Consider the following 15,496-nt stretch of genomic DNA (forward strand, 5'->3'; position numbering starts at 1 on the left):
GTTCTGCAGTTAGAAGGTTAGCAGAATTACACATCGACAGAATTTGTTTTGACAGCATCTGTAGAAATGATGGTGGGAGTGGGGTAATTTTGATGAAATGGCATTTTTGAAAACATCTGTCAGTGTCAACTTGCTCTTCCTATTTCTTTCCTTTTCAAACTTTACTTTCAACTTGTCTGTCTGGAATTGCTCTGACTCAGTAATAAGTTACTCTTGGTTAATTAAATCTATGAGCATATATAACATGACCTTACTTCTCATTCTTTCCCATCCTTTACTGTGTACCACTCTTCTGTAAATTGGGCCATCTCTACCTTCAGGTTTGAGTTTCCGGTATATCAGTGCAGCCTAATGAATAAATTGGCATTCACTATATTCCAGTATCATTTGCTAATATGGATGGTCATAATTGACAAAGGGAACTATTATTTATACATTTTTATAGCTAGCAAGAATAACTTCTTTAAGGTGGCATAAGTAGTTTATTTAAATTTATTTTGAAAATCTTTCTGATTATCATACGTTTATATTTTGGAAGTAAAGCATCATTAAAGGAGAAAAGGAAATTTTTTAAATTAAGCTGCAAGAAAAGTAGGACTTTGTCACACAGTTTTTATATCTATATGTGCAATATATATACACACACATATATACACACACATATATATATATTTTTTTTTTAATTTAAAGGCTTTTAGTCCTGATGGTCGTTGGTTAATAAGTGCTGCCATGGATTGCTCCGTTAGGACTTGGGACCTTCCATCTGGGTGGTGAGTTTATTTTTAAATGCCTAACCTCTATCAAAAAATTTCTCAGTCATTGTCTTAACATGTGACTTTTTACCAGTAGTTAATGGATTATGTGCTTTTTGAATGTGAATGTATTAGACATTTTTCTAACTTGACTATATTTTATTCTTGGAGTGTTTTTGATCTATAAACAGCAAAGAATAGTATCATGAAAGATAATAGTGAGAAAAACACTGTATCTGTCTTAGGTTTTCTGTTCCTGAAAAATTGAGATGTAGAAGTGAGTTGCATAAATCTTAAGAAAGCTCATTTGGCCTTTTCAATACTCCAAAATAAAGCTCAGACTTATGGACTACAAACTTTTAAGGGTTTTTTTAAGTTCAAATTGAATTTGGTTAAAAAGTCCAAAACCCTAACTCTCTGACTCTGACATAATTCTTGAAAGGAGGCATTTTAGATACTTAGTCTGTTTTCTGTTGCTTATAATAGAATACCAAAACTGGATAATTTATAAAGAAGATAAATTTATTTCTTACAGTTATGGAGGTTAAGAGGTCCCAGGTCAAGGGACTGCGTCTGGTGAGAGCCTTCTTGCTGGTGAGGACTCTCTAAAGAGTCCTGCTCAGGGAATCACTTGGTGAGGGGGCTGAATGTGCTAGTTCAGGTTTCTCTTCCTTGTCTTATAAAGCCACCATGATAACCCATTAATCCATTAACCCATTATTCCACAAACAAATTAATCCATTCATGAGGGCAGAGCCCTCATGATCCAATTATTTCTTAAAGGCCCTGTCTCTCAATACTGCCACATTGGGGATTAAGTTTCTATGTGAGTTTTGGAGGGGACATTCAAACCATAGCAGATACCTTAAAGTAGTAAAAATACGTGTTTCTTTGGATTTGAGCAAAACCCAGCAGTGTTCAAAATCTATTTCATGAATTGAAATTTGCTACTAATCCAGACCTTAAAGAGAAAATACCCAGTTTTGTTAAATAATATGAACAGTGGAGACCAACTCAATGTGTGTATGCGTGTTCTTGCTTTGTTAGAAATTATGTAAGTGTAGATACCATTTAAAATCTTTATTTGACAAAGAATTGCTTAGATTAGACATGAAACAAGGAAGAATGGTAGGAATAGCAAAGCATCTAATTTAATAGGAACATATCATAAGGAAAGTAATAGGTGAGAAAAATGAGAAGGGAGATGGTACTTTTTAATCCTGAAGTATATTCCTAAATTAAGCTCTAATTCTTCTTCCTCTTCCTACTCAGGAATTGGATAAGTTCATATGTGAAAAACAGTTTGACCTTTAGGAAGGAAAAACCCTGATGTCCTCATTTCCTTTCTAGTTTGATATAGGCCTGAGGCACATCTGTCTATCCAGCATGTACACTGAATCTGAATAAGCAAAGCTGAAGAATGTCACTAGTAGATTTAGCTCTGATAACTAGGGACTTTTGTATGTCTAGGTGTGTCTCTTTTTTCAGTTAAAATAGAGTAAACCAAAATCTAATCAGTTGGCTGTGTCCTCCTTTGGCTTTCAAAAGTTCACCTAAAGTTGGTATTTCTTAATTAAAAAATATTTTGTTAAAGACACTATTAGAAATATTGGTAGTCTGTTGCTTCTTGAGTTTTTGCTACTTTCGAAAAATGAACATTATATAATTTGAATTGCTTTAAAACAAGAAAGTTGTACAAGTAATAGAGCTGACATAATGCCCTTTTCATTTTCCTTTTTAATAGTTTCATTATAGTTCACGTTCAGTGGCAGAGGTTAATGTTCAGTAATACTAAATTGGCAAAATTTTTTTTAAAACGGCAAGTTTATTTTTGGAATGGGAAAAATGAGGATCTGAAAGTAGCATTCAAAGCCACCAACCTTTAACTCAGCATTACCCTTTTTGCTGAATTTCTTATTTCATTAAAAAGTTGAACAGATTTAAATCTGATAAGTTTTCAACTCTAGTATCTTATTTTTAGGTGAACAAAGGAAATTTTAAGTGAACAGAGAACCATGAAGCTGGATACAAAACGAGAAAGATATGAGACACATAGGATTGTTAAAAGAAAATGTAATTTAAAAAAAGAAAATGCGATAAAATCTACACTGGCCAAAAGTGTATTTTTACTAAAGAAAAAAATAAGTTCTTTGGTTAAAATTTGAAGTGGAGCAAATGAGAGAGCTTGAAAAGCAATTTCAAACAACTGCTGCAGCTTAATTACAACTAAGCTAACATTTACTATCTGCTGCTGGACAGTTTATATGCTTTTATTTTTCATATCCTTATTGGTATAGGTACTGTTACTTAGTCCCATTTCACAAATGGGGAAATGGAGGTTCTTAGAAAAGTTAAGTGATTTGCCCAGAGTGGCTTATTTGTAAATGGCAGAGCATAAAATAAGCATAGGAAAAAGAAATAGGTTTCCCAACAGTTGTGATATCACCCTTGCTCAGGTTGTGTCATGTTTTAAGGATTGACTAATTTTTTTGATATAGAAGATAATAAGGAAGTAAGGATTAGAATTTTATCATACAACCATAGGTTAACTGTTGGGTTTTTTTGACTCTTCTCTTTTTATAAAATATAATTAGTATGGTAACCTTTGGAGGTTCCTAATTCTTCCTTCAATTAAATATTTAAAGAATGAATATACTCATTACACAGCCTAAAAAGAGAAGCTATTTATGAGTAAGCCTCTGAGTGTAGTAACATACGGGTGTATCCATCTGGAATAGTGCCTATGTAAAACAAATTGTATAGGTACTGAACTGTTTGTTCCTTAAAAGTGCTGAAAAATTTTTTGTTTGTAGAATTCTCAGAGAAGCAAAGTTGAAATTTTTTTTTATCCCTGACATGATGTCATTCCTCTACCACTATCACCACCCTTTATTTCTGATTATTTTTTGATCTAATGGAAGTTCAGGTTGAACTCTTTAGGGGCTGAGAAATATGTAAAATAGTATTAATATATTTTGCATTTTGTTCTGTCTCACCCCACCCCCACTTTCTGAGGAGCATTACGTGAGAAGAATTGAAATAGAACATTGTTTTGCATTTCTTACTGAGGCAAAACCATCTCTTTGCTTTATTTTTTATTTCTGTGAAAGGTGATTTTATCACTTTGGAGATAGAATGTCTAGAAGCTATCTCCATTTGTTCAGGATAATAACCAGAAACAACTTACTGAATATTACCTGTATATGCAAGGCTCTTATCTCGCAAATGTCATCCCTTAGCATGGGAATTCTATTAATATTCTTTTAGAAAAAAATGTAAATACTTGGAACTTTTCATTTTGTAGTATTAGAAGGTATATGGTAGTTTTAGGTCTGGGGTTTAGCCTACACACTATACTTTATGAATTTATGTGGCCGTTTGAAATATGCTGTGTATGTGGAAACCACCTTCCTCAGTTTGGTGGTTTTCTGTAATGGAAGGCCAGTCTACCCACACACCACAGCTGTGGATATGAAGTTACATAAGGAAATTGACGAAATAATTACAATGTTAAGTAAAATAAGTTTGCCCGAGCAGTAAGATCTCTCCTTAACAGATTCTAAACATGTTAGGAAGTTTCACCCCTCACATACATAAACTTTTAATGAACAATACTGTGCAAGACAAAGGAGAAAGAACAAAGATCTGACATTGCTGTGTTTTAGGTTTAATCTTCCTCTGTATACATTGGGTTAATATCTTCCGCTCTGGCTTGTTTGGATTAAATGAATTAGCATAAATAATTTAATAGTCTGGCAAATAATAAGTGTTTAACAAATGTTTCCTTTCCCTCAATTCCCTTGATTCCTAAGAAGAGCTATTCTTGTGAGCTTCCAAAGCAGACTTGAGCAGAAATCAGACAGATTGTTATTGCTCTGCTTTTTTTCCCATAACTGAGAACTAAACAGCAGCCATTTTCCTGAACACACTTTGTTGTGTGTTTGTTTCCAGTGCTTCTAACTGTAGTTTTTTCTTCCCATCTTTGCATTCATTATTTAAGGTTTACATTTTTAATAGCTATTTCAGCAAATTGAGAAAGAGATTTTATCATGGCAAGGCACTTAATGTCACTACTGGAGAGCCTTCATTTACACTTGAGCTGCTCCAAAGTGTTCCATGAATCACTGGTATAGGCACACGCTAGGTATGTGTGTGCTATCACACTGTTTGTTGTGATAGTGTACACAAATCATAATCTTTGTGATTTTTTTAAAAAAACACAAAAATTTCCTACCTCTCTTATCCCTTGCTCTTTTAGCAAAAATATTTTTTGTGAATTATATCCTTTTTGGTAGACTTCAAGTATTTAATATCTTAATTCTTTTTATAGCCTTATAGACTGCTTTTTGTTGGATTCAGCTCCTCTCAATGTTACTATGTCTCCTACTGGAGACTTTCTGGCAACTTCCCATGTGGACCACCTTGGAATTTATCTATGGTAAGTTCTTTCAAACAGTTCTGTTTTGGGATGAGGAAGAGGAAGATGATACTGTCAGAGAATCATAGTTGCTAAAATTGTCATTTAGTTTTTGTTTTTTTTTTTAATTGATGAAATGGAAATGTCACACAGTTAACATAGTGACTTCATCATAGGTCACTGATTCAGCATCTGACTCAGCATCTGTTTGATATTTAGACAGCTTTGCTCAAGTGCTTATTCTAAATTATGTAATTGATTTTTATTTCTTAGATGATTGTTTTTTGTTATATGATTCATTTTTATCTGTCATATTTGGCTTTTATTTGAGGAAAGAGTAAGTGAATTTAAAAAGGGAGTCCCTGGCCAGCCTGTGGCCTTCCGGCCACTACTGCTTTATGAACCTGACCAGTCACTTCTGAAATTCAACCTACTTTATTTATAAAATAAGGCACAAGTGTGAGCATAATGCTTTCTAAGATTTATTCCATAATAGTTGCATGATTCTTCATAATCATGTAAAGACATTTTGTGGTCTTCAAATTCCACAGTGATGAACCTGCAAAGAGACTGCGATTGCTGAAAATAAGTGGTATATCACTTGGGTCTAGAAAAATTTTGTCTCTGTCTTGAGTTCATACATCTAATTCTTTTAACTATTATTGGGTAAGAGAAAAAATTGATTGCTTTTCTAAATGTAATTCTAAAATATTTTAATTACATTTTAAGATACAAAAATAAATTTATTACATAGTAGGAATAGACCCAGGCCACCTTAATATGCAAAATGGAGTATCTGCGAGAATCCCTGAGGCTTCAACAATTAAGACAAGAAACGATTAATAGCTATGGGACCTCAGCAGCAAAAGTATAGACATCTTTTCTATATTCTACTGCTATTAATGTAACTCAGAACCTGAGATTCCCAATTTTTATTTTCCATTCTAGATTCTAGATTCTATTCTAGATTTTATTTTCCATTCATGATGTGTGAGAAAACGAATTTGTTCTCGGCTGGGCACGGTGGCTCACGCCTATAATCCTAGCACTCTGGGAGGCCGAGGCGGGCGGATTGCTCAAAGTCAGGAGTTCGAGACCAGCCTGAGCAAGAGCGAGACCCCCGTCTCTACTAAAAATAGAAAGAAATGATTTGAACAGCTAAAAATCTATATAGAAAAAAATTAGCTGGGCATGGTGGCGCATGCCTGTAGTCCCAGCTACTCGGGAGGCTGAGGCAGAAGAATTGCTTGAGCCCAGGAGTTTGAGGTTGCTGTGAGCTAGGCTGACGCCATGGCACTCATTCTAGCCAGGGCAACAGAGTGAGACTCTGTCTCAAAAAAAAAAAGAGAGAGAGAATTTGTCTCTACTTTGGGACAGTTATCTACATCTTGATTATGCATGACTAGGATGCAGGCTCAAGTAGCAGAAACATGGCCACTTAGAGGGCCATCCTAGAGAAGAGAAATCCATGACCTTCAGCAGCCCCAAGAATATAATCAGCATATTCACTCTGACTTACTCTGAGTCCATCTTTCCTTTTGTTATAATTTCCTTACATGAAGGTTGATATTTGTCAAAACAATGTGGGGGGTCATTTCACCTTATAAAAGCATTATCCGTTACTGGTCTATCTTAAATAAACACGTTTTTGTATTACATCAAAAATAGAGACTCCATTAATATGGTTACACAGCTTTCTTGTGATGGTGCCTGATACAAATTAAGGCATTTTCAAGTTAATATAATCTATCTTTGAGGTCTTTTCTTAGCTAATAAAAGTCTGTAGTCAAATTCAAAATTGTAGAGATTATTGCCAGTAATTAAAGCTTCTTTGAAGAAACTATTTTTATAACTTTTAAAATATTATGTTTTGATATCTTAGGTCCAATATTTCCCTGTATTCAGTTGTTTCATTACGGCCGCTGCCTACAGATTATGTCCCTACAGTAGTGATGCTTCCTGGTACTTGTCAAACCCAAGGTAATTACAAAATTGCAAAATCATTTTTGAGGTGTAGTATTACAAACCTTATATAGGGGCTATTACTGCTGAAGGCAAAGGTTAGTGCATTCAATCAAAGTGTTTTTTAACTGATGTAAAATACTTTGGACATCTTCATTAATTTATGCAAATTATAATTGAGGTGGTATTGGTAAGATATCAAATAATATACCAGTGAGGAAGAGGTGTTTTGGGTCTAGTGATAGGAGTTATAGTTAATGTGAGAAAGTAAGGAAAAGAGGGGGATAAGGAAATGAAATAAATGAAGAGTCTACAAGGCTATATTGAGTGAATATGTTATGAAATACAAATAGATTTGGAATGAAATTAAGTTGCTTTTATATAATAAAAAATCTCATTTTACATTAATTTGTTTTATCCTCCATTTTTTTTTTTAAGATGTAGAAGTATCAGAAGAAAAAATAGAACCAAGTGATGAAATGATAGAGTACAGCTCGCCAGAACAGCTGAATGAGCAATTGGTGACTCTTTCACTTCTCCCTGAATCACGGTGGAAAAATCTTCTTAATCTTGATGTCATTAAGGTAATACTGTAGTAAGTACACTTAATATTGGACCCTAAGCATACATTCCAGAAGTTTTTGTAAGCAGAGATAGCTTTCTCTTCCTTGAGGACAGAAGGAGGAGCAGTTAATGTCTAAGATAACAGTGGCAATGCTGCTGTTTAATCAATCTGGTATGATTATCACCTGATACTCATTCATACACACACACACACACACACACACACACACACTCTTTCTCTCTCTCTCAGAGCACACAGCAGATGTTTGGATGTGGCGGAAGTTCAACCTGCAACTACAGAGCTATTAGAAACTGATGTTTAAAATCCAGCCTATCAAATTACTTTTTTAGCCTCTAAAACAAGAGGAAAAAAAATTGCTACCACCTTGGGAGGCTGAGACAGGAAGACTGCTCAAGGCCAGGAGTTCAAGACCAACCTGAGCAAAATAGTGAGACCCTGTCTCTATAAAAAAATAAGAAAAATTAGCTGGTCCTGGTGGCACACGCCTGTAGTCCCAGGTCCTCAGGAGGCTGAAGCAGGAGGATCACTTGAGCTCAGGAGTTTAAAGCTGTAGTGAACTGTGATCACACCATACCACTACATTAGCCTGGCTGACAGAACAAGAGCAAGACCCTGTCTTGGGGGGGAAAAATACTACCATAATGTGTGTATTTCTACTGCTAGGTGTTTGAGAACCAGGAAAATTTCACTAGGCTTTCATTAAGCTGCAGATAACCCTTTGTCATCCCACACCCTACTCTGTCCACTACAAAAAGATTTTTAGAACTTGCTGTGTCAGGGCCAGGCACATAAGTTAGTAGGAAGTAGGTACTAGGTAATATACCTAGAGAATAGGGTGGTAAAGCAAAACCTAGCCCCTTTGTACTTGAAGAATTTACAATTTTACATGAAAAATGGAAAACTAAGGTATAGATTAGTGTTCAAAGTGTGTTTCTTGACTCTCATTTGTCAGTAGCAAAAGCAACTGAAAGGAATATAATGGAATAGAAAATTTCAGGTAATCTTCTGATAATAAAAGTAAGTATTGTTTTGTAAAACTCGAGTTGGTTAAATATACACATACACATATTCACTATATCTGATATATGTACTAAGTTACAATGTGGGCTGTGGTAAAAAGTTTAAACACTAACATAAATAAATAATGAAATGTAGTAATTAGTCTTGTAGTTAATAACTTAGCATCAGAAAATAAATGTGTAGTTTGAGTAAGGAAAAGAGAAGTTTTCACATTAAATTTCATCATAGAAGTTAAAAGTGCTTATTTTCACTTGGCAACTTCTAGAAAAACTGGGCATCAGCATAAAGGTATGCTGTGTCAGAGCACAGTTGTGGAGTCTCTCCATCATGTTGTCCAGGCTGCCACCTCTAAAGGGAATACTTCATGAAATAGCTTTAAAAGCAAGGCATTGAAATAGTACACGTAGATTAGTGTGGGAGGAACAATCAGATTAGTGCACAACTAATTGAGCAAAGTTTTTGGGCTACGGTGCTCCCCACTAAAGTACTACATGAAATCTTATATGGAAACCTGAGTGAATTAATCTTTATGAGAAAAATATGCTAAAATCCCTAGTATTTTTATTTCCTACTGAATGAAAGAAGATGATGTACTGTGACTATAGCCATGAGTATCCCAGGCTTTATTTCAAATAGAAAATCTCCCCAGGATTACCAAGATCCTAAAAAATGGAATAATAGTGGGAGATAAAATTGTGAGACTCCATTATTAGGTACTTTACCATAGAAAGGCTCTCATCAGATGCTCCTGAGTTAGTAATATGTAGCAGTGTATTCACCAAAACAAAGTTCTATCAGTGGAAATTCCAATGGATTTTTTCCTAATAAAATTTTACTAATTCTTGAAATACTGTACAAACCAGTAAATCACATATTTTTGCTTTTTAAAGGCACAGAGTACAAGGAAAAATAAAAATTCCAACAGAATAGAAGAATTAGAGTCAGGCTTTGCAAAAAAAAAAAAAAATTATCAAATTACTTATAATGGCAGAGTTGGCAGAGTCTCCTTCTGGCTTGGCTCCAGAGTTCTTGTAAAAATTCTTTTATATTAAGCATTTATGTAAATTTTGCTTTCCAGCCCATTTTGTGAAAGAGGCTACAGTCAGTACAAAAGAAGTTCCAAAGTAATTATGTCTTCACCTAAATATTCATGTGAATATTCATATTTCAGGAATTTTAGCTGTGTTTGTCATAGAGCTTCCCCTGCATTCCGTCATTTTCTTTCTAATTTATCAGCAAGGGTGCTGGAGGTCTGCATTGGGAAGCCCAGGTTAAGGATAGGTGAGCTATTGGTCAGATGGGGTTTTGTTTTAACATTCTAATGTGGAAAAGTTTTATTCCTTTTTTTATTTTTTAGTATTTATTTTAAAATTGATTTGGAATTAAATATTAGAAACTGTTGGCAGAATGATTAGGTTTTTTTTTCTTTCTCATTTTCTCCTAATTAGAAAAAGAATAAACCAAAGGAACCACCGAAAGTACCCAAATCAGCACCATTTTTTATTCCAACAGTTCCTGGCCTTGTACCCAGATATGCTACACCTGAGCAAAATAATGATCCCCAGCAGGTAAAATCCAAATTGGAGCATTCTAAGTCTATGGGTTTATGTTTTGTATAGCTCTTTACCAGGGCCTAGTTTTACAGAGATATAGAGTAAATTAATGATACCTTTTAATTATAAACTCTTCATTTTTGGATGATACTAGTGTTTCTTTGAATAACGTGTATTTGTTTTTGTTCAAGTCTAAAGTGGTAAACCTTGGAATTTTGGCTCAAAAATCAGATTTCTGCTTGAAACTTGAAGAAGGACTAATAAATAATAAATGTAAGTTGAATTATAAAATATTTTAACAAATGTCTTCAGCTTGTTTTACTTTATATGAGGGAAAATTGAAGGAAGTACCAGATTTTTTCAGTAGCTAAAAGAGGAGAGTAAAAATTGAAAGGATTGAAATTTTGGTTCTAATCCAAAATAATTTATTTTTATATTAAATGAGTTTGTTCACTAAACTCATAGTACTGATATTGTAAAAGTCTGTTAAATTTTTCACACTTTCTTTTATATAAAATTAGATTTTTTTGCTGTTTGGAATGAACACTTATTGACAACATTTATAATAAGGAGCTCCTTCTTGCTGTGAATTAAATGTAAAAGTTAAATCATCTTTATAGCAGATAATTTGCAAGCCTTTTGTTTTTATTTACCAATACAATTTGCAATATAGCACAGATCTGTCTTAGATAATTTCATGTATTCCCAACCATACAAACGAAATTTTTAAATTTATTCGAGTGTGTTAATATAATTTTGAAGGCTATAATCTGTAGCTAATAATGATGAACCATAAGAACTGTAAGCATCAAACTTTCCTGAGAAATTTGACTTATCCTCTTGTTTTATGATCCAAACACTTTTGTTTTCATACCAATATCACCTGAGTCCACATTGGCAAAAGTCAAAGAATGGTAATAATAGGCCCTTTTAAATGGCTTGTTATGGTTATAGGGAGACAAAGAAGAAAAAACACTATCGTTTAATATATGCTGAAGGACATAAAATTGATTAGACTTTTGTCGTTGATGGCGTTCTTTTTCAGAAATCTATGAGATAGTCATTACAATTGTAATTGCATATTATAAAAATGGTTATAAGTGTATTCAGTATATTTTCATAGTATGCATGTGAAACAATAGTGCTTTTAGGGAGAAGTAGAAGATTTGGGCTGGGTAAGAATATGGAGTAGATTCTTTTCTTATTTCATATATTTCTGTATTTTTAGTATTTCTTAATGATCATGTACTTCTATAATTTTATAACAATAAAAAAGCAAGAAAGAAAAATAAATTCCCCTACCTCATCCTATTCCCAGTGCTAACCACTATTGATAGTTTGGTATGTTCCTTTATAGCCTTCTTATATTAGGATTTATTTTGAGTGATTTATGAGCATCTTAAAGTATCTGTTGTCAGGCATTAGATTAACAGCAGGAAAAAAGCTTGAATTACTGAAAAATGCAAAAAAAATAGGGCTTTTATTAGGTTATTTAGTATGAAATGTCTGATTTCCTTAAGTAGTACTACGTTTGACAGTTCATAGCTCTGACATTTCACTTTCACGCTTTTTTTTTTTTCTTATTGTGAGGGTACGTCCTTATTCTTTCAAATGCACATTTTGGCTCCTTGTGATTAACTTTCAAATATTTTTTTAGAGCAATTTTTGTGAAACCATGGATAAGTCAAAAATCTGTGTTATTTTTGAATATGAGTTCTGTCATGGAACCAATGCAGCTCAGACAGCTCGAAATATCAATGAAGTGTTTGGGAAGGATGTGGCTAATGAACATGTAGTACGTCAATGGTTTAAGAAGTTCCATTCTGGTGATTTTAATCTTGAAAATGAGCCATGTAGGTCACCTGAGACCAAAGTGGATAATGATGAACTGAAAGCTATAGTGGAAGCGAATCCATCTCAACCTACACATGAATTAGTGGCAGGGTTTGACGCTACTATTCCAAGATTAGACCATTTGAAGAAAATAGGCAAGGTAAAGAAGCTGGATAGATGGATGCTGCATGAATTAAACGAGCATCAGAAGAGACATCCTCTCAAAGCTTGTCTTTCTTGTCACAACATACAGGCAAGCCATTTCTACACCATATTGTTACATGTGATGAAAAATGAATTCTTTTTGACAATTGCAAGTGTTTGGCACAATAATTGGATAAAGATGAAGTACTTAAACACAGTCCAAAACCTAATATTCATCAATAAAAGCTAATGGTGTCTGTTTGGTGTTCTAAGGCTGGTGTTACCTACTACAGCTTGATGAAATCTGGTCAATCAATTATAGCAGATGTCTACTGCAACCAACTGAATGAAGTGATGACGATGCATGCAATTAAGCAGCCAAGATTGGTCAATAGAGACAGGCCAATCCTCTTGCAAAACCACATGTTGCAAAAAACAAAGCTACTCAAACTACAGAAGCTGGACTTGGAAGCTCTCTGTCATCCACCATATTCAGCAGACCTTGCACCAACTGACTACCACTTGTTCCAGGCTTTGGACCACTTATTGCAAGAAAAAATATTCAATTCTCAACAAGCTGTAGAAAACACCTTTCACAATTTCATCGCAACTCACTTTCCAGGCTTTTTCACTGCTGGTATAAGCAAGCTACCGTTAAGATGGCAAAACTGTGTGGATAGCTTAGACACATAGTTTGATTATACTGCTTCTTGTTTGAGATATAATAAGCTTTTGATTCAAAATTGGACATTTCATATTTAATGACCTAATAGTACTTTTTATTGTATTATTCTCTTCATTTATACTGATTTTCAATTATTTTGGGTTTCATTCTACCATGTAACATGAAAAAACCCACAGAAAGAATTTCCTGTGCCATTTAACACATTGACTACCACACTAGAAAAAAAAAACGTTTTTCCTTGGGGCCGTGGTGTTTTATTATGAAAATAGAATACAAACTTCAAAAACAAAACTATCCTTTCTAATCTAATGAAAAATTTGTTTTTTATTGTTTTCTGTACATGAGTCATATGCAACTTGAAAAATATTTCTTGCATCTCCCAAGGTGAAGAGATATGTTACTTACATATGATTCATGAGGCCTTGGGCTCAAAACTAGCATAAGTTAAATACAACTCACATAGCAGTTAATGTGTTAAATATATCTCGTTTGAGATACAAAAGGAAAGCTACAGTTTCCGAAGTGATGTGCTTGTAATGACTTCATAACTGGTTTTTTTAAAAAATGTAATGCAGATGATCCTGCTCTCAACCTTCTGAAAGAATTAGGCCCATCAGGAATTGAAACAGAACTGCGAAGCTTGTCTCCTGATTGTGGTGGATCTATAGAAGTCATGCAGAGCTTCCTGAAAATGATTGGGATGATGTTGGATAGAAAGCGTGATTTCGAGTTAGCCCAGGCATACCTTGCATTGTTTCTAAAGGTAAGTCTAATGTAAGACAATACTTTCAGCTTGCCTTTCTCTATAGCAGTGTTGTCTAGTAGAACTTTCGGCAAACATGGGAATGTTCTATATCCACACTGTTCAGTATGGTAGCCACTTGCCACACATGGCTATTGAATACTTGCTTGAAATGTGGCCTATGTGATTGAGAAACTGAATTTTTAATTTTATAGAATTTTAATTAATTTAAATTTAAATAGCCATATGTGGCTAGTGACTACCACATTGAACAGATGGATAGCAGTTTGTTGGTAGTTTTTTTGTTTTGATTTTTTTTTTTTTTTTTACTCAACTGCACAACAATTTTGACTCTACCCTCTGACTTTTTTGTGTCATCCACTTGACCCAATATGCTGAACCATTGACTATTTTTTTTAAGTAGTTACATTTTGGAAGTTTTTCTGTTATCATGAAGAAAAAGTCAGGTTTTATTTTTTGTTTTTTCTACTGTTGAAATCAAAATATTTACCTCTATCATGGGTAAAGGAGTTTTAACTGATTTGGCAACAACAGAGTTGCTTTACGATCAGTATATTGGAAAACTCATGTTTTGAGGGTCTGCTTTAGTGGTACAGTGTGTTGAGGGGGGTAGATAATGCAGATTTTCAGTGATAACAGATACAATTCTTTATCCCATTCATATATAAAATGAGTCTTAACTTGATCTAATTATCAAAAAATTATTTAAAGGTTAGATATTTAGATAGTAGCGTGTGGGATTAAGAAATAGAAATATCACAAATTATCTCTGTCTTTTCTCAAATTTACCAAGTTTTAGTTCCTGAATATGAATTTACTTAAATTTTGGAAAATAAAGGACCCATCTGCCATCCATTAGCAATGGGTTATGTTGAAAGGAGAAACTTAGAAAAGCACAGAAATGTGGATTTAATGTTTAGTCAAGGACTTTGTTTCTGGATCTGTGTCAGGACTGTCCTTAGGTGGAGGAAAGTGATAACTGCAACTACTTCAGTTCTACTAAGGAAATGATAGTGCCATAATGGGGCCCATGATAAAAAAAAGTTTGATTTAGGAGAGGAAATGGAAAATAGTAATAAAAGCACTTAAGAAAAAAAATTAGTGTCTTCTTAGTATATTAAGTAGAAAAATTGAATCCAGAGTAGATAAAATTTTAATTTTCTTAAATATTCAACCATCGTGTTTTTCTTTTCAGTTACACCTTAAAATGCTTCCTTCAGAGCCAATACTCTTAGAAGAAATGACAAAGTTGTCATCACAGGTGGAAGAAAACTGGATTCATTTACAATCACTCTTCAATCAAAGCATGTGTGTTTTAAATTATATCAAAAGTGCTTTATTATAAAAATAAATTTCTGACTAAAAGACATATATTAAATGGGTTCAATTTAACTCATTTCGTATTTTCCAAATTTCAGTGTGTAAAGAAAATAAATGCTAGTGCTACTGACTAGTCTCCACTAGCAGTTCTCCACTTTAAATGCTAAATACTTTTTTGAAATAAAATTATACCTGGCTTTTATTTTGAAGACCTAAAGAATCTACTCAAATGATTTATTTTCTGAGTTTTTTTCACATTAGCTACTTTTATATGACTCTTTTTGAATTATTACCGGCTCATGTTTTTTGAGTAACATATAGGAGGTGCTACATGTTCCTTGTGAAGTATTGCTGGTTTAAATTGAAGATGTCAGATAAAACTGATATATGATGTAGTTATAAAAATGCTGTTAGGATACAAAAAAAAAGGAATGTTTCCTTCCTTGGTGTCCTTTGATGAA

General features: G+C 33.7%; 1 protein-coding gene across 1 annotated transcript in view; it reads left to right on the forward strand.

Annotated features, from left to right (window-relative positions):
• Positions 1 to 15,060, forward strand: part of WDR36 (WD repeat domain 36) — a 34,483-nt gene extending 19,423 nt beyond the window's left edge. The window contains exons 16-23 of the mRNA XM_069492245.1: positions 691 to 770; positions 5,083 to 5,190; positions 7,052 to 7,149; positions 7,570 to 7,715; positions 10,186 to 10,305; positions 10,482 to 10,563; positions 13,528 to 13,715; positions 14,911 to 15,060. Of these exons, the coding sequence (XP_069348346.1) occupies positions 691 to 770; positions 5,083 to 5,190; positions 7,052 to 7,149; positions 7,570 to 7,715; positions 10,186 to 10,305; positions 10,482 to 10,563; positions 13,528 to 13,715; positions 14,911 to 15,060 (972 nt within the window). The remainder of the gene's footprint in view (positions 1 to 690; positions 771 to 5,082; positions 5,191 to 7,051; positions 7,150 to 7,569; positions 7,716 to 10,185; positions 10,306 to 10,481; positions 10,564 to 13,527; positions 13,716 to 14,910) is intronic.
• Positions 15,061 to 15,496: the final 436 nt, after the last annotated feature.

The sequence above is a fragment of the Eulemur rufifrons genome, chromosome 17 (genome assembly GCF_041146395.1).
Source record: "Eulemur rufifrons isolate Redbay chromosome 17, OSU_ERuf_1, whole genome shotgun sequence".
Lineage (NCBI taxonomy): Eukaryota > Metazoa > Chordata > Mammalia > Primates > Lemuridae > Eulemur > Eulemur rufifrons.